The following is a 12,413-nucleotide window of genomic DNA, read 5'->3' as shown; positions in this document are numbered from 1 at the left end:
ACAATGAATACCCCGCAAAACATAAGGAGAAAGATCTTGTGGGCCTCGCCCTCGAGACATTAGAGAAATTTTGAGATCTAAAATGGGACTCCAAACAAAAAAGTACAACCAAAATCAACATTATAAGAACTAATAAGATTCAAGATGATGACGCCAACCATGGGGGATGATTCACCATTTTTGGAATAAAAAAGTAAAAGATTAAAAAACTACTTTTTCAACTTGTATTTTCAACTTATCTCCCTACGGTTTCACTCAAATTTTGAGCGGGAGCACTCGGACGCAGAATTTAATCCCTCATCCAAGGATTATCCATGTTGCATACTTTTGATGAACCCCGCTACACAAAAAATGAGAAATACATGAAAAAATGTGATCAATCACATTTTTCATGTAGCAGGGTCCATCGAAAGTTTGCAACATGGATACTTTATGGATGAGGAATTAAATTTTGCATCCAACGAGTGCTCCTACTTGAAATTTGAGTAAAACCGTAGGGGGATAAGTTGAAAATACGAGTTGAAAAATTAGTTTATTCTTTTTTCCCTCTAAAATTTGATGATGTACTCATTTTATTATTTTATAATATTCATTAGGAGTCCTGTTTTAGACCTCAAAATTTCTCTAATGTGATGTGGTAGTAGCATAATGTTAAATTGGCAACTAGGGCCAAACTCCATGTGGGTTAGCTTATTTCTGATAGCTGATATTTTTATTGGATCCCTCTCGTCGAGAGGTGTAGGATTGATCCAAAGATCATCCAATTCCGATAAGTATTTATGGAGATATGAATTTATTTTGTTTATGTAATTATTATCAAGCCGACCAGCACCTATGTAGGCTCTAGAAGCCCAATAGTCGTGTCTATTCATCATCCACGTTTTAGTATAAATAGATGAGGATTTTATGTCATTTACACACACCTTCATGAGTAGTCTCCTCCTCTCCACGTCTGGGTTTTTGGTGAAGGAGAGAGACACCATGAGTGATACGCTGGTCTTCATGTGATGCCCTAGCTGCTGTACGTTACCCTAGCTGCAGAGATCTGGCTGGAGTTAAGGAAGGCACTTATACGCTGTCCCAGAAGCCCTAATACGCAGTTAATGGAACAGCCCTGAACACAGTTAAGGAAGGCACTTATACGCTGTCCCAGAAGCCCTAATACGCAGTTAATAGAGCAGCCCTGAACACAGTTAAGGAAGGCACTTATACGCTGTCCAAACAGCCCTAAACGCAGTCATTAATGGAGGCACTTATACGCTGTCCAAGCAGCCCTAAACGCAGTCAATAGAGACACCTAATACGCAGTAAATGAAGACATCTAAGAGCAGCAAGGAGACCTGTTTTGTTGTAGGTGACAGCGTGAGTATAAACGTTGTTACATATTACTGACTTGAGTATAGATTCATGGTGACTAAGTGCTGTCATAGAAGAACCTTAGACAGCATGGAGTTGACAAGTGGTGCAGCTTCAAGGATAAGCTGTTCAAGGAGCAAGAGGGTTACACTAACAGTGCTGGAACCTCTCTTGGATCAATGAGAACAGCTCAGTGACATTTTGGTACAGCACTGAGATGAAAGGCAGCATGATCAGTAATGAGACTGCATGATGATGTATGGTACAGCATGATGGGCATGTTAGTAAGGAGCAGCATAGTGATGGGAGCAGCATAGTCATCTAGGTCCAGTACTGTGATGGTACAGCATGGTGCTACACAGCAAGTTGCAGCAAATGGACGAAATGCAACTCTACAATAGGTGAAGCAGTCACCTTGGAGAATCAGTTGAAGCAATATGTCTTCAACTGATCTCTATAGATATCAAAAGTCAAAGTGTTGACTTCTATTGTAATTGTACTCTCTCTCTCTCTCTGCTGAACTTTGAAGATAAAAGAAGATTTGATCAAAGGGTTTCCCCACACATTGTGGGGTTTGTCCCTGGCTTGCGCCATATCTTGTGTCCTCTTGTCTTGGCTTGTCTTCTGCATATTATATTTATGTTCTATCTGCAGTTTATCGTAATGCTGATGTGATTGCTAACTGTGAAAATTTAAATAAATTGCTCTAGCATAGAACATACCAAAACTCAACATGGTATCAGAGCTGAGGTGAAGACAATGTCCAAGCAAGAGTGAAATAGAAATCACCAAAGACAGTTGGGACAAGACAGAAGGATCAATGGGTTCCTCATAATTCACCGAGGGTGAATTCAAAGCAAAGAATGTTATCTGAATGGCGCAGTGGAAGATTTTGATGGTCCATCTTAAGATCACTTCATTGGGAAGTTCGGATCTAAGGGTGGAAGGAAAGGCGGATGCCTTGTTGAAATAAGTTCGGCCGTTATGCGAAGGAGTCTCCGAATGGCAGAGACACATCTTTTGATGAAGATAACAATCATTCCTGGGACATCTTCCATGATCAAAAGAATGACTGGTAATGCAGGTCATCAAGGAAATGGTCGACTCTTCCACGAAAGCAAGGAACCCCAAAATCTCTTTTATGTACCTGATCGAACCTGATGCCCATCTCAGAAATGGAAGTCAAAGGTTGCAGGGTGGCACTTATCGATGGAAAGGTACATGTTTGAAAATGGATCTTTTTAAAGATGTTTTTGAGTTCAGGGTTGTATCAAGTTGCAGGAAGTCCACTGGGGACCATGTCCATTGACTCAGATCTAGAGGTCTGTGAGTCAAATGGTGTCTAGGATGCCTGAATTCAAAAGGAAGCATGAAGGTACATGTTTGAAATGTACCAAAGGAAAATATTATAAGGGTACCATTCCCCTCATGCAGCCGGTTCACAGGTTTGGAACAACCCGAGGAGTTTGAGAATCATGATCAAGGAATCTCATGTATACAGGTGGAAGAAAGCCCTCTATGGCTTGAAGAAAAACACCTCAGGCATAATATGAGAGGATTGATAGCTGTCTAATGTAGCTGAGATTCACTAGGAGTGAAACCGATCCATACCATTACTCGAAGGTTGTGGATGATAAACCTCTCGTACCGGCACCTATGTCTGACAGGTGCAGACCCTCTCATTTATAGGAGACAGAGGGAGTTGGATTCTAAATGTGGGAAGATAAGATGCAAGCTTGTGACTGCCTCGAGGATCTTAACTTTCAGAAGTTATATGGTAATGATGTCGGACCAGATTTGGGAAATGCCTCTGAGTTTCATAAACTCATTCGCGTTGATGTTCTTGGAGAACCTCCGTCCGGACATCTATGTTGCAGTTAGCATGGTGAGCTCATATTTGGTTGAGCCTCACTAGATTGGTGCCAAGAATCTTCTGAGATATCTTCAGGGCACAATCTCTCATGGATTGAGATACACTGCCGGAAAGATGAAATTGCATTATTATTCGAACGCTGAATGGGCAGGCAGTGTGGAGGATCACTAGAGCACTTTTCAGTGTTGGTTCTCTTTGGAATCTGCCTCGATATCCTGGATGAGCAGGAAGCAGAAGTTGGTGACTCTGAGCACCACCAAGGAAGAATACATTGATGATAGTATGGCCTTCTGTGAGGCAGTCTGGTTGCTGAAGCTCTTCAATGAGCTGTTTGTACACATGATGAATACCACTGTGAATCTCTGTGACAACCAGAGATGGGATTCAATTATTGAGGAATCTCGTATTTGATAATTGCTCCAACAGATAGACATCAATTACTGCCTTATCTGGGATATGGTAAGTTGATGATCAAGGAGGCTCCATCACACTGAGATGATGTACAGGACAGAGCCCTGAGGAAAGATCAAATTTGTGATTTTCCCGAACAACTTGGAGTCGTCGAGAGACCTTTGTAAAAGGGTCCTGCATGCTGCATACATTGAGCTCTAGGAGCTTTGGGGGGCTTGCAGTTCTATTGGAGCAACATACGACCACAGGGTGACTCACCCTCCCCTGGTGGTGCGCACTGAGACAAGATGATTCGCTCTCTTGTGGGACAAGATGATTCGCTCTCTTGTGTAGCAGGATGATTAGTTCTCCTGTGAGGCCTGGATTGATTTGTTCTCCATGGCGATTGTAGCAGGATTGATGTGTTCTCCTGTGAGGCCTGGATTGATGTGTTCTCCATGGCAGCCTGGATTGATGTGTTCTCCATGGCGATTGTAGCAGGATTGATGTGTTCTCCTGTGAGGACAGGATTGATTAAGTTCTCCTGTCGAGGCTTCCTACCCATGCAGTCTGGGACTCATGGGAAGTACCTCTCATCTGATCAATGAGCAGGGAAATGAAGTTAGGGACCATAGTAATACCGATGGACGCATCGTTGTATCTACCGTACTCCCTATGCTAGGATGTCCTCCATTGATCTGGGATCAATGATACTGGTTTGGGACCAGTGGTAGGAGTTGTACATGCTATGACGCTGACTTCGGGTTGGCTGAGACTAGTCTGGGACCAGTGGTACATACTCCGAGACTGACTTCGTGTCAGTGCAGTACTGGTCTGGGACCAGTGAGAGTGGTACATACTATGACGCTGACTTCGGGTCGGTTGAGACTGGTCTGGGACCAGTGGTACACTCTCTGAGACTGCGATACTGGTCTGGGACCAGTGGTACACTCTCTGAGACTGCGATACTAGTCTGGGACTAGTGGTAGGAGTGGTACTTACTATGAAGCTGACTTCGGGTCAGTTGAGACTAGTCTGGGACTAGTGGTATGCACTCTAAGACTGACTTCAGGTCAGTGGAGAATGATATGACTCATTCTCGATCAATTCTTCTTCTTCATAGTTCAGCGGAGATGAGCAGAGTAGAGCAGAGCCAACAGAGCAAAGCTAGCAGAGCTGAGCTGAGCAGAGCAGAGCCAGCAGCGCTGAGCAGAGCAGAGCCAGCAGCGCTGAGCAGAGCAGAGCTAGCAGAGCTAGTAGTGCTGAGCAGAGCAGAGCCGAGCAGAGCCGAGCCAGCAGAGCTGAGCAGAGCAGAGCAAAGCCAGCAGAGCTGAGTAGAGACAGCAGAGCTAGGCAGAGTAGTGCAAGGCACTAATGGCAGAGATAGTACAGTCGTACATATGGATCAGCGGATGGAGTTCTCCCTAGTTGAGAGGGAGTGTTAAATTGGCAACTAGGGCCAAACTCCATGTGGGTTAGCTTATTTCTGACAGCTGATATTTTTATTGGATCCCTCTCGTCGAGAGGTGTAGGATTGATCCAAAGATCATCCAATTCCGATAAGTATTTATGGAGATATGAATTTATTTTGTTTATGTAATTATTATCAAGCCGACCAGCACTTATGTAGGCTCTAGAAGCCCAATAGTCGTGTCTATTCATCATCCACGTTTTAGTATAAATAGATGAGGATTTTATGTCATTTACACACACCTTCATGAGTAGTCTCCTCCTCTCCACGTCTGGGTTTTTGGTGAAGGAGAGAGACACCATGAGTGATACGCTGGTCTTCATGTGATGCCCTAGCTGCTGTACGTTACCCTAGCTGCAGAGATCTGGCTGGAGTTAAGGAAGGCACTTATACGCTGTCCCAGAAGCCCTAATACGCAGTTAATGGAACAACCCTGAACACAGTTAAGGAAGGCACTTATACGCTGTCCCAGAAGCCCTAATACGCAGTTAATAGAGCAGCCCTGAACACAGTTAAGGAAGGCACTTATACGCTGTCCAAACAGCCCTAAACGCAGTCATTAATGGAGGCACTTATACGCTGTCCAAGCAGCCCTAAACGCGGTCAATAGAGACACCTAATACGCAGTAAATGAAGACATCTAAGAGCAGCAAGGAGACCTGTTTTGTTGTAGGTGACAACGTGAGTATAAACGTTGTTACATATTACTGACTTGAGTATAGATTCATGGTGACTAAGTGCTGTCATAGAAGAACCTTAGACAGCATGGAGTTGACAAGTGGTGCAGCTTCAAGGATAAGCTGTTCAAGGAGCAAGAGGGTTACACTAACAGTGCTGGAACCTCTCTTGGATCAATGAGAACAGCTCAGTGACATTTTGGTACAGCACTGAGATGAAAGGCAGCATGATCAGTAATGAGACTGCATGATGATGTATGGTACAGCATGATGGGCATGTTAGTAAGGAGCAGCATAGTGATGGGAGCAGCTCCGTCATCTAGGTCCAGTACTGTGATGGTACAGCATGGTGCTACACAGCAAGTTGCAGCAAATGGACGAAATGCAACTCTACAATAGGTGAAGCAGTCACCTTGGAGAATCAGTTGAAGCAATATGTCTTCAACTGATCTCTATAGATATCAAAAGTCAAAGTGTTGACTTCTATTGTAATTGTACTCTCTCTCTCTTTCTCTGCTGAACTTTGAAGATAAAAGAAGAATTGATCAAAGGGTTTCCCCACACATTGTTGGGTTTGTCCCTGGCTTGCGCCATATCTTGTGTCCTCTTGTCTTGGCTTGTCTTCTGCATATTATATTTATGTTCTATCTGCAGTTTATCGTAATGCTGATGTGATTGCTAACTGTGAAAATTTAAATAAATTGCTCTAGCATAGAACATACCAAAACTTAACACATAATAACATGGACCCATGTCAAGTTGGCGTGGTAGTGCAATAAGAGCCGCACATAGGTGCTACGTGGATGTCAAATGGCAATTCATTGTTGATGGGCTTTATCTGATTGGTCAAACTTTAGAAGGGCATAACTCTCAATCCGGGATTCAAATTGAGATAAAATTTATCACTGGAATGCTCTCGATGAGCTTATCACAATGTGGCATCAGTTTTGAGATTTGAAAACCTCGAGGTAAGAATACTTTTGTAACCCCATCTTCCTAATAGACTTTGGAGGTCGAGTTAATTCAATAAGTAACACCCCTCGCAGCTTGAGATAGTACAAGGGGGTGAGAGGGAGTGTTACAAAACATGTATAGGTGTTGGAGAACAAAGGAAAATTAAAGAGATTGTTCAAAAATTTCAAGCAAATAAGATGCTAAAAATTTGCAATCCAAAGGAAAGATATCAAATACAAAAGAGCAAAAATGTGGATGGACCAACAACAACAAAAAGACAACGTAGATTGAGGGATTGTAAGAAATTTGCATTAGTTGAAATTTCATAAACATATGATCATTGATGGTAGAAAATAGAATATTTTGGGAATTAAAAAAAATTAATAAGCGACCTTTTATTTTTTATTTTTATCCTTAAAAAACATCAAAGCCAAAATGAAATCTTACCAACAAACATAACCCAATTTGCAAAATCTCATCGATAAACAAACCTTTTTAGTAACTAGTCGGATCTGAAGACAATATTATAGGTTGTGACCGGTCCACAAAAGCATGCAAGAATACAAATTATAAAAAAAGTGTGCAAGAATGTAAGCAAAAAACAAGACACGATATTGTACATCTATAAAATTGAAATAGTCATCTAAAAAAGTATCTAAGATGTCATATTTTAGCTGAAAGACTGCACATAATATGCTACCAACCTTTCCATCTTTAGTTATTTCAGAGCTAATTTTCCACCTGGGATGTTCCGAATCTTTCCAGCAGAGAATATCTTCAGATTGATCAGCGCCCAAGAAATGGTAAAACAGTTGCTGATCAAGATTGATACTCGTTTCCGTCCCTGCATCTATCCCTTCTCCTTCTCTGTCATGGAAAAACAAGTGAATGTTTGGAAAATAAATAACCGACTGTAATAGAGTACATAAGTAACTAAGCAGCTGTGATAAGTACAAGTAAATAGAATAAAGTAAAGAAGAAACAGAGATAGTGTACATAGGTAACACTATCATCTGAAGAATAGTACAGACTTGGGAGCTGGATAACGGCTGTAAAAGAAACCTTTGTTGTCATGAGTCCAAGTAACGGAAAATGATTTCACCTGTTGACAATTGAAAAATCCTAATCTGAGGAATATAATTTGAAAACAATTCTATATACTCAATAATTAATGGTTCAAGAAAATTATAACCACATGATATACAGAAGCTGGGTAAAAGAAACACATAATCAAAAGGTAGTCCTTACATCCCAATTTCTCTCTACTAGAAGATAAATGTGTCGGTTGTTAAGTACAATATTGAAGTAGAGAAATGTGTGCCTGAGACTCGTATTGTAACCTATCAGATGTTCTGTGTCTACTAGAACTTTCATTTGTATACCTTTGGATATCTTATTCAAAAATACTTTGTTGGTTGAGTCTTTACCAATGCCTACTTTGTTGATATGATGTTTAACAAGAGGTCAGAAAACTTACCCATGAAAGAGAATCAGGTTCTGTACTTTTATCTGCCACCTGGATAACCTTGATGTTCACCCAGTCACTACCACTGGTACTTAAGCCTACTGCCAAGAATTCTGCATTTTCACTAACGACCCAAAATTTTAATGCCACTGTTCCATCTTCACTCAGATTGTTGGGGTCAAGCAAGATCTCTGCTTCAGCTTCCAGATTTTCCTGAATATAATAATTGAAGAAAACGGAAAGTAAATCCGATTTAACCTCCTCCCCAACACGCAGAAGAAGAAGAAGAAAGAAACAAAGGAAAAAACGACCCTTACCAAAGTATTAACAAACGAATGAAAATATGCTCAGCTAACAATTAAAAATTTCATTAACAACTTATTCATATTCAGAAAGAAGTTGTCTATGTTCCTTTAAACTATAGCTTTACAAAATATCCCTATCAATATCTTCTCAGAATTGTGAAGTATACCTGGACATACAGGATACTCTGAGCTTGGAGCCCAGTGTTGAAGACATAGAAGTACTTATCACCACGTTTGCGTGGACAGCCATATCTAGGATGGTCAAAAAGAGTTGTGATACGCTCTCTCAGTTTCCCTCTTGTCTCACAAGTTTGTAGTAGGGATTCAGTTAAGGAAACTTGTTTCTTAACAAAATCCTTGACCTCCTCTGCATCAGGGTTTTCCAACCTGCAGAAGAATAATCGATATGTATTAACACCTAAAATAAGACAACACGATTTCGAATCATATTCCTTTCTTCAAATGGGAAAACATGAATTCCTGGCAATTTCTAATCTGTCATTTGGAAAAACTGCAGCGGTTTACCAACAGGGCATTGGTTTACAGTCTGTTAGGCTGCGTTCTAGTGGTGAGTTAAACTGTTGAAACACTTATCATGATGATGAGTCAGGGTCAAACTCCAGGGTCACCTCTATCATTCAAAATTTCAAATATAGAGGTGCTGTTAATATTGGTCCCATCCTAATGCGGTCTAGCAAGTCCCGGATGATTGGGACAAAGTTCTTTTAGTTGTAAAGCTCTCATTGAAAGGAGCTCTGTCCCCTCTCCCATCAAAGTAGTTTACCACCCAACAAACTAACCAGAAGATTCTATAAAGCAAAAAGAAGCATAGATTCACGGGCCACCGTTAAAACAAAACGACACAATATCTAAAATGAAGTGATAAGCCTTTCCCCAGGTTCCATTCTCACCATGGTCTGCCCCTTCAGAATGGTGTGAGTTCGAGTGATGAGACTGGTGCAAATATTGGGTGACTTTGGTTTCTGTCAAACAGTAAACAGCTAAGAATTTTCCAAAATTAAACTCAAAAGAAGCTTACCATCTGTAAGGATCGTGCACAAGCACCCCGTGATAGTTGTCTACTACAGTCTCATCTCTCCTCACTTCTGGATAATCCAAGCGCAACGAACCCATATCAAATTCAGCAACTTGGCACAACCTAACCGAACGGTTAATAAATGAGACTGGTGCCCTTCTTCCAAACGAACCTGCATTGTGTACAGAGATATGCAGTTAATAATTAATAATATGTTAATAAAACCCAATTTATTTCCCAAAGCCATAAGAAAAATCCGAACGGCAAGGAAGGCCAAATCCGGTATCCAGTACTACTGAAAATGCCCAAACAACAGAATTGGTAATGGCTCTGAGATTCATACAAAAAATTGAAAATGGTTTCCCTTTATAGATGTGGGTAAAACAATGCTTGTTCAATGTAGAAAGAGCAGAAAAAGCAGGCCTGACCAAAGCGCTGATTAAACAGATTGTGAAATTCATGAGGTTTTGAGAGTTTGGAATAGAGGTGAAAAAATGCAAACACGAAGTTTTTAATTTCAGTAATGGTTCAGGCCATCTCAATGCATAAATTTCAGTTGAAATAGACCTGATGACAAGAAAGCGTGTATATATTTCAGGAAGATAGGCAAAATGAAACTGATTTATAATACACGAGTACTACCCCACTGCTAATAGTAATTTTGAACTTTCAAATGGTTATGCGTAGTATGGACAAACTTTCAAAAGTACAGATGGACAAAAATATGGAACAGTGTCAGAGACTAGAATGGGTCAACTACCCAACAATAAAAACTGAAAATTCCTATTGATGTCATAAATCCGAGCCCGATTGTCAATACCTATTATCAATTTTAATACTTGAATTTCTTCCCCATTGCAAAAACTCGGAGGAACCAGAGACCATATAAATCAATACACTATAAGGTTTAACTTAATCAAATTTAAACTGGAAATCTGTAATTCCATAACCCACAAGCGCCGAATTTGACACCCAAAACAAATTTCACAGAAACCGTAGACTACTCAGCCGTGGAAAGAGAAGGATGGAAGTACGCAGTACAGAGGACTGGTAATAAAGAAACAAAGGACAGCTGGACACCTAAAATCATTTGCAGTGCATGAAAAGAAAAATCATACATCGGTCTGTAAAAAAAAAATGCAAGCTAATAGTATAAACAATTAACATTTTCTGAACAATAGAAGTACATGAACTACATGTAGAGGGAATGGTTACCTTCAGCTTGATTTGATTCTAATTCCCTCACATAAAACCAGTGAACGCTGTGGAATTCCACCAATTTGCTGGCTAATTGGTGTGTCAATGGACTTGGGTGCACTGAAAGTGTGATATGTAATATGCAATCCAATGTGTACACATTGACTTCTCATTGCGGTACCTACGTGCTCTTCCTTCAGGTTCCCTTTCGTTTGGCTGACGGATTTGCTTCATTTGTGTGGAAACGGTATGATTTTGTGGCATTTTCCAGTAACGCAAACCGGAGATTATATATATAAATAATTTTATAGATATATATTTTTTATTTTTAAATATGATTGGTTTCTATATTGAAATATTTATTAATATTTAGAATGTGAATTATAAATAAAATATTTTAATATCAATAATATATAAAAATTTTCTTGAAATATGTATATATAATATTTTATTAGTGTGTTGATAAAAATCAACATAGATCTATTTTAACTCTAAATCTACCAAGTATCAAGATGGATCAAATTTCTCAAGATGCAACATTTTTTGAATACAAAACTGAAAAAAAAAATTGAACCCTAAAAGATTTGATTCCTCTAGGCTTTTAATAACTTTGAAGTTGAGATGGAGCTATGTTGACTTTGAGCAACACACTAATAAAATTATATATATATATATATATATATATATATATATATATTTTATTTATTAAATATTTATTTATGTTCACATTCTACACATTAATATGTTAATACAAGCCCCAATCATATTTGGGAGTAGAGAACTTGTGTCCATAGGACTCTCTCTCTCTGGATATTAATATTTAAAAAGTTACATGTCAACCCCATATTAAAAAATGAATGATTTACAAAATCTTCTTAAAAAATCTATAAGGCAAACATTTTTTTGAATGCAAAGCTTAAGGAAATGTTTGCACACTGAAATATTTGATTCCTCTTGGTTTTTGGTAGATTTCGTGTTAAGATGGATATATGTTGATTTTGGGCAACACACTGATAAAATGTGTTTTTTTTTCACGTAGAAAAAAGTCGTAATTTATATTCATATGTGAGATAAATTACATTTTGTAGATGCTTAGAGCATATGCAGATAGCTGTCCATGTATTGGACAAAGTACACTATAAAAATAAAGAATAAATTAAAAACATCAAGCCTATACTTTTCTGCCCTTCTTCTTCTCCACCCTTCTCCAACCCTGTGAGTTAGGTGGAGGAACAATGATGGCCTGCTGATTCTCTTGGGTGTTCTGTGGAGGTTCTTTGTCAGATTCTGATCCTTCAGATCCATGAGTTCTTTTATTGCCGCTAACTTCCAACTGTGGAGTTTGCTGCCGCTGAAAATGGTCCTCCCCTTGAGGGTCTGGTACTTTGTCTTCCTGTGTGCCCTTCTGTTCCATATTTATGTCCGGTTCCTCTTGGTGCACTGTGTTTTCTGGCTGAGTGTCCTCTTCTTCCAACGGTTCTGTATGCTGCCACCCATTTGGCTTTTTTTGCTGTTTCTTGTTTCCTTTTGAATTCTTTCTGGCCAGTGGGCATGTATTTTGGAGGTGTCCTGTTTGTCTGCAACTGCGGCATCTGAATGCCGTGTTTTCATAGTCCAGTGGTTGAATCCACTCCGAATTGTTGTAGATTAAGGAGATTCGATCAGGCAACCCCTGACTCAAATCCACTT

The 12,413-nt window shown here is 39.7% G+C and overlaps 1 protein-coding gene across 1 annotated transcript in view; it reads right to left on the bottom strand.

The window, feature by feature from the left end:
- The window catches only part of LOC149186723 (uncharacterized), a 79,548-nt gene extending 68,574 nt beyond the window's left edge, over positions 1-10,974 (bottom strand). Inside the window, exons 1-6 of the mRNA XM_089411101.1 lie at positions 10,743-10,974; positions 9,531-9,699; positions 8,659-8,878; positions 8,199-8,399; positions 7,753-7,823; positions 7,426-7,588 (exon numbers count right to left, since the gene is read on the bottom strand). Of these exons, the coding sequence (XP_089267227.1) occupies positions 7,426-7,588; positions 7,753-7,823; positions 8,199-8,399; positions 8,659-8,878; positions 9,531-9,625 (750 nt within the window). The 5' untranslated portion in view covers positions 9,626-9,699; positions 10,743-10,974. The remainder of the gene's footprint in view (positions 1-7,425; positions 7,589-7,752; positions 7,824-8,198; positions 8,400-8,658; positions 8,879-9,530; positions 9,700-10,742) is intronic.
- Positions 10,975-12,413: the final 1,439 nt, after the last annotated feature.

Source organism: Pinus tabuliformis, chromosome 3_1 (genome assembly GCF_031772625.1).
Source record: "Pinus tabuliformis cultivar Carrire ecotype Pingquan chromosome 3_1, CPIR1, whole genome shotgun sequence".
In the NCBI taxonomy this organism is placed as follows: Eukaryota; Viridiplantae; Streptophyta; class Pinopsida; order Pinales; family Pinaceae; genus Pinus; species Pinus tabuliformis.
This window is presented reverse-complemented; position numbering and strand designations above follow the sequence as displayed.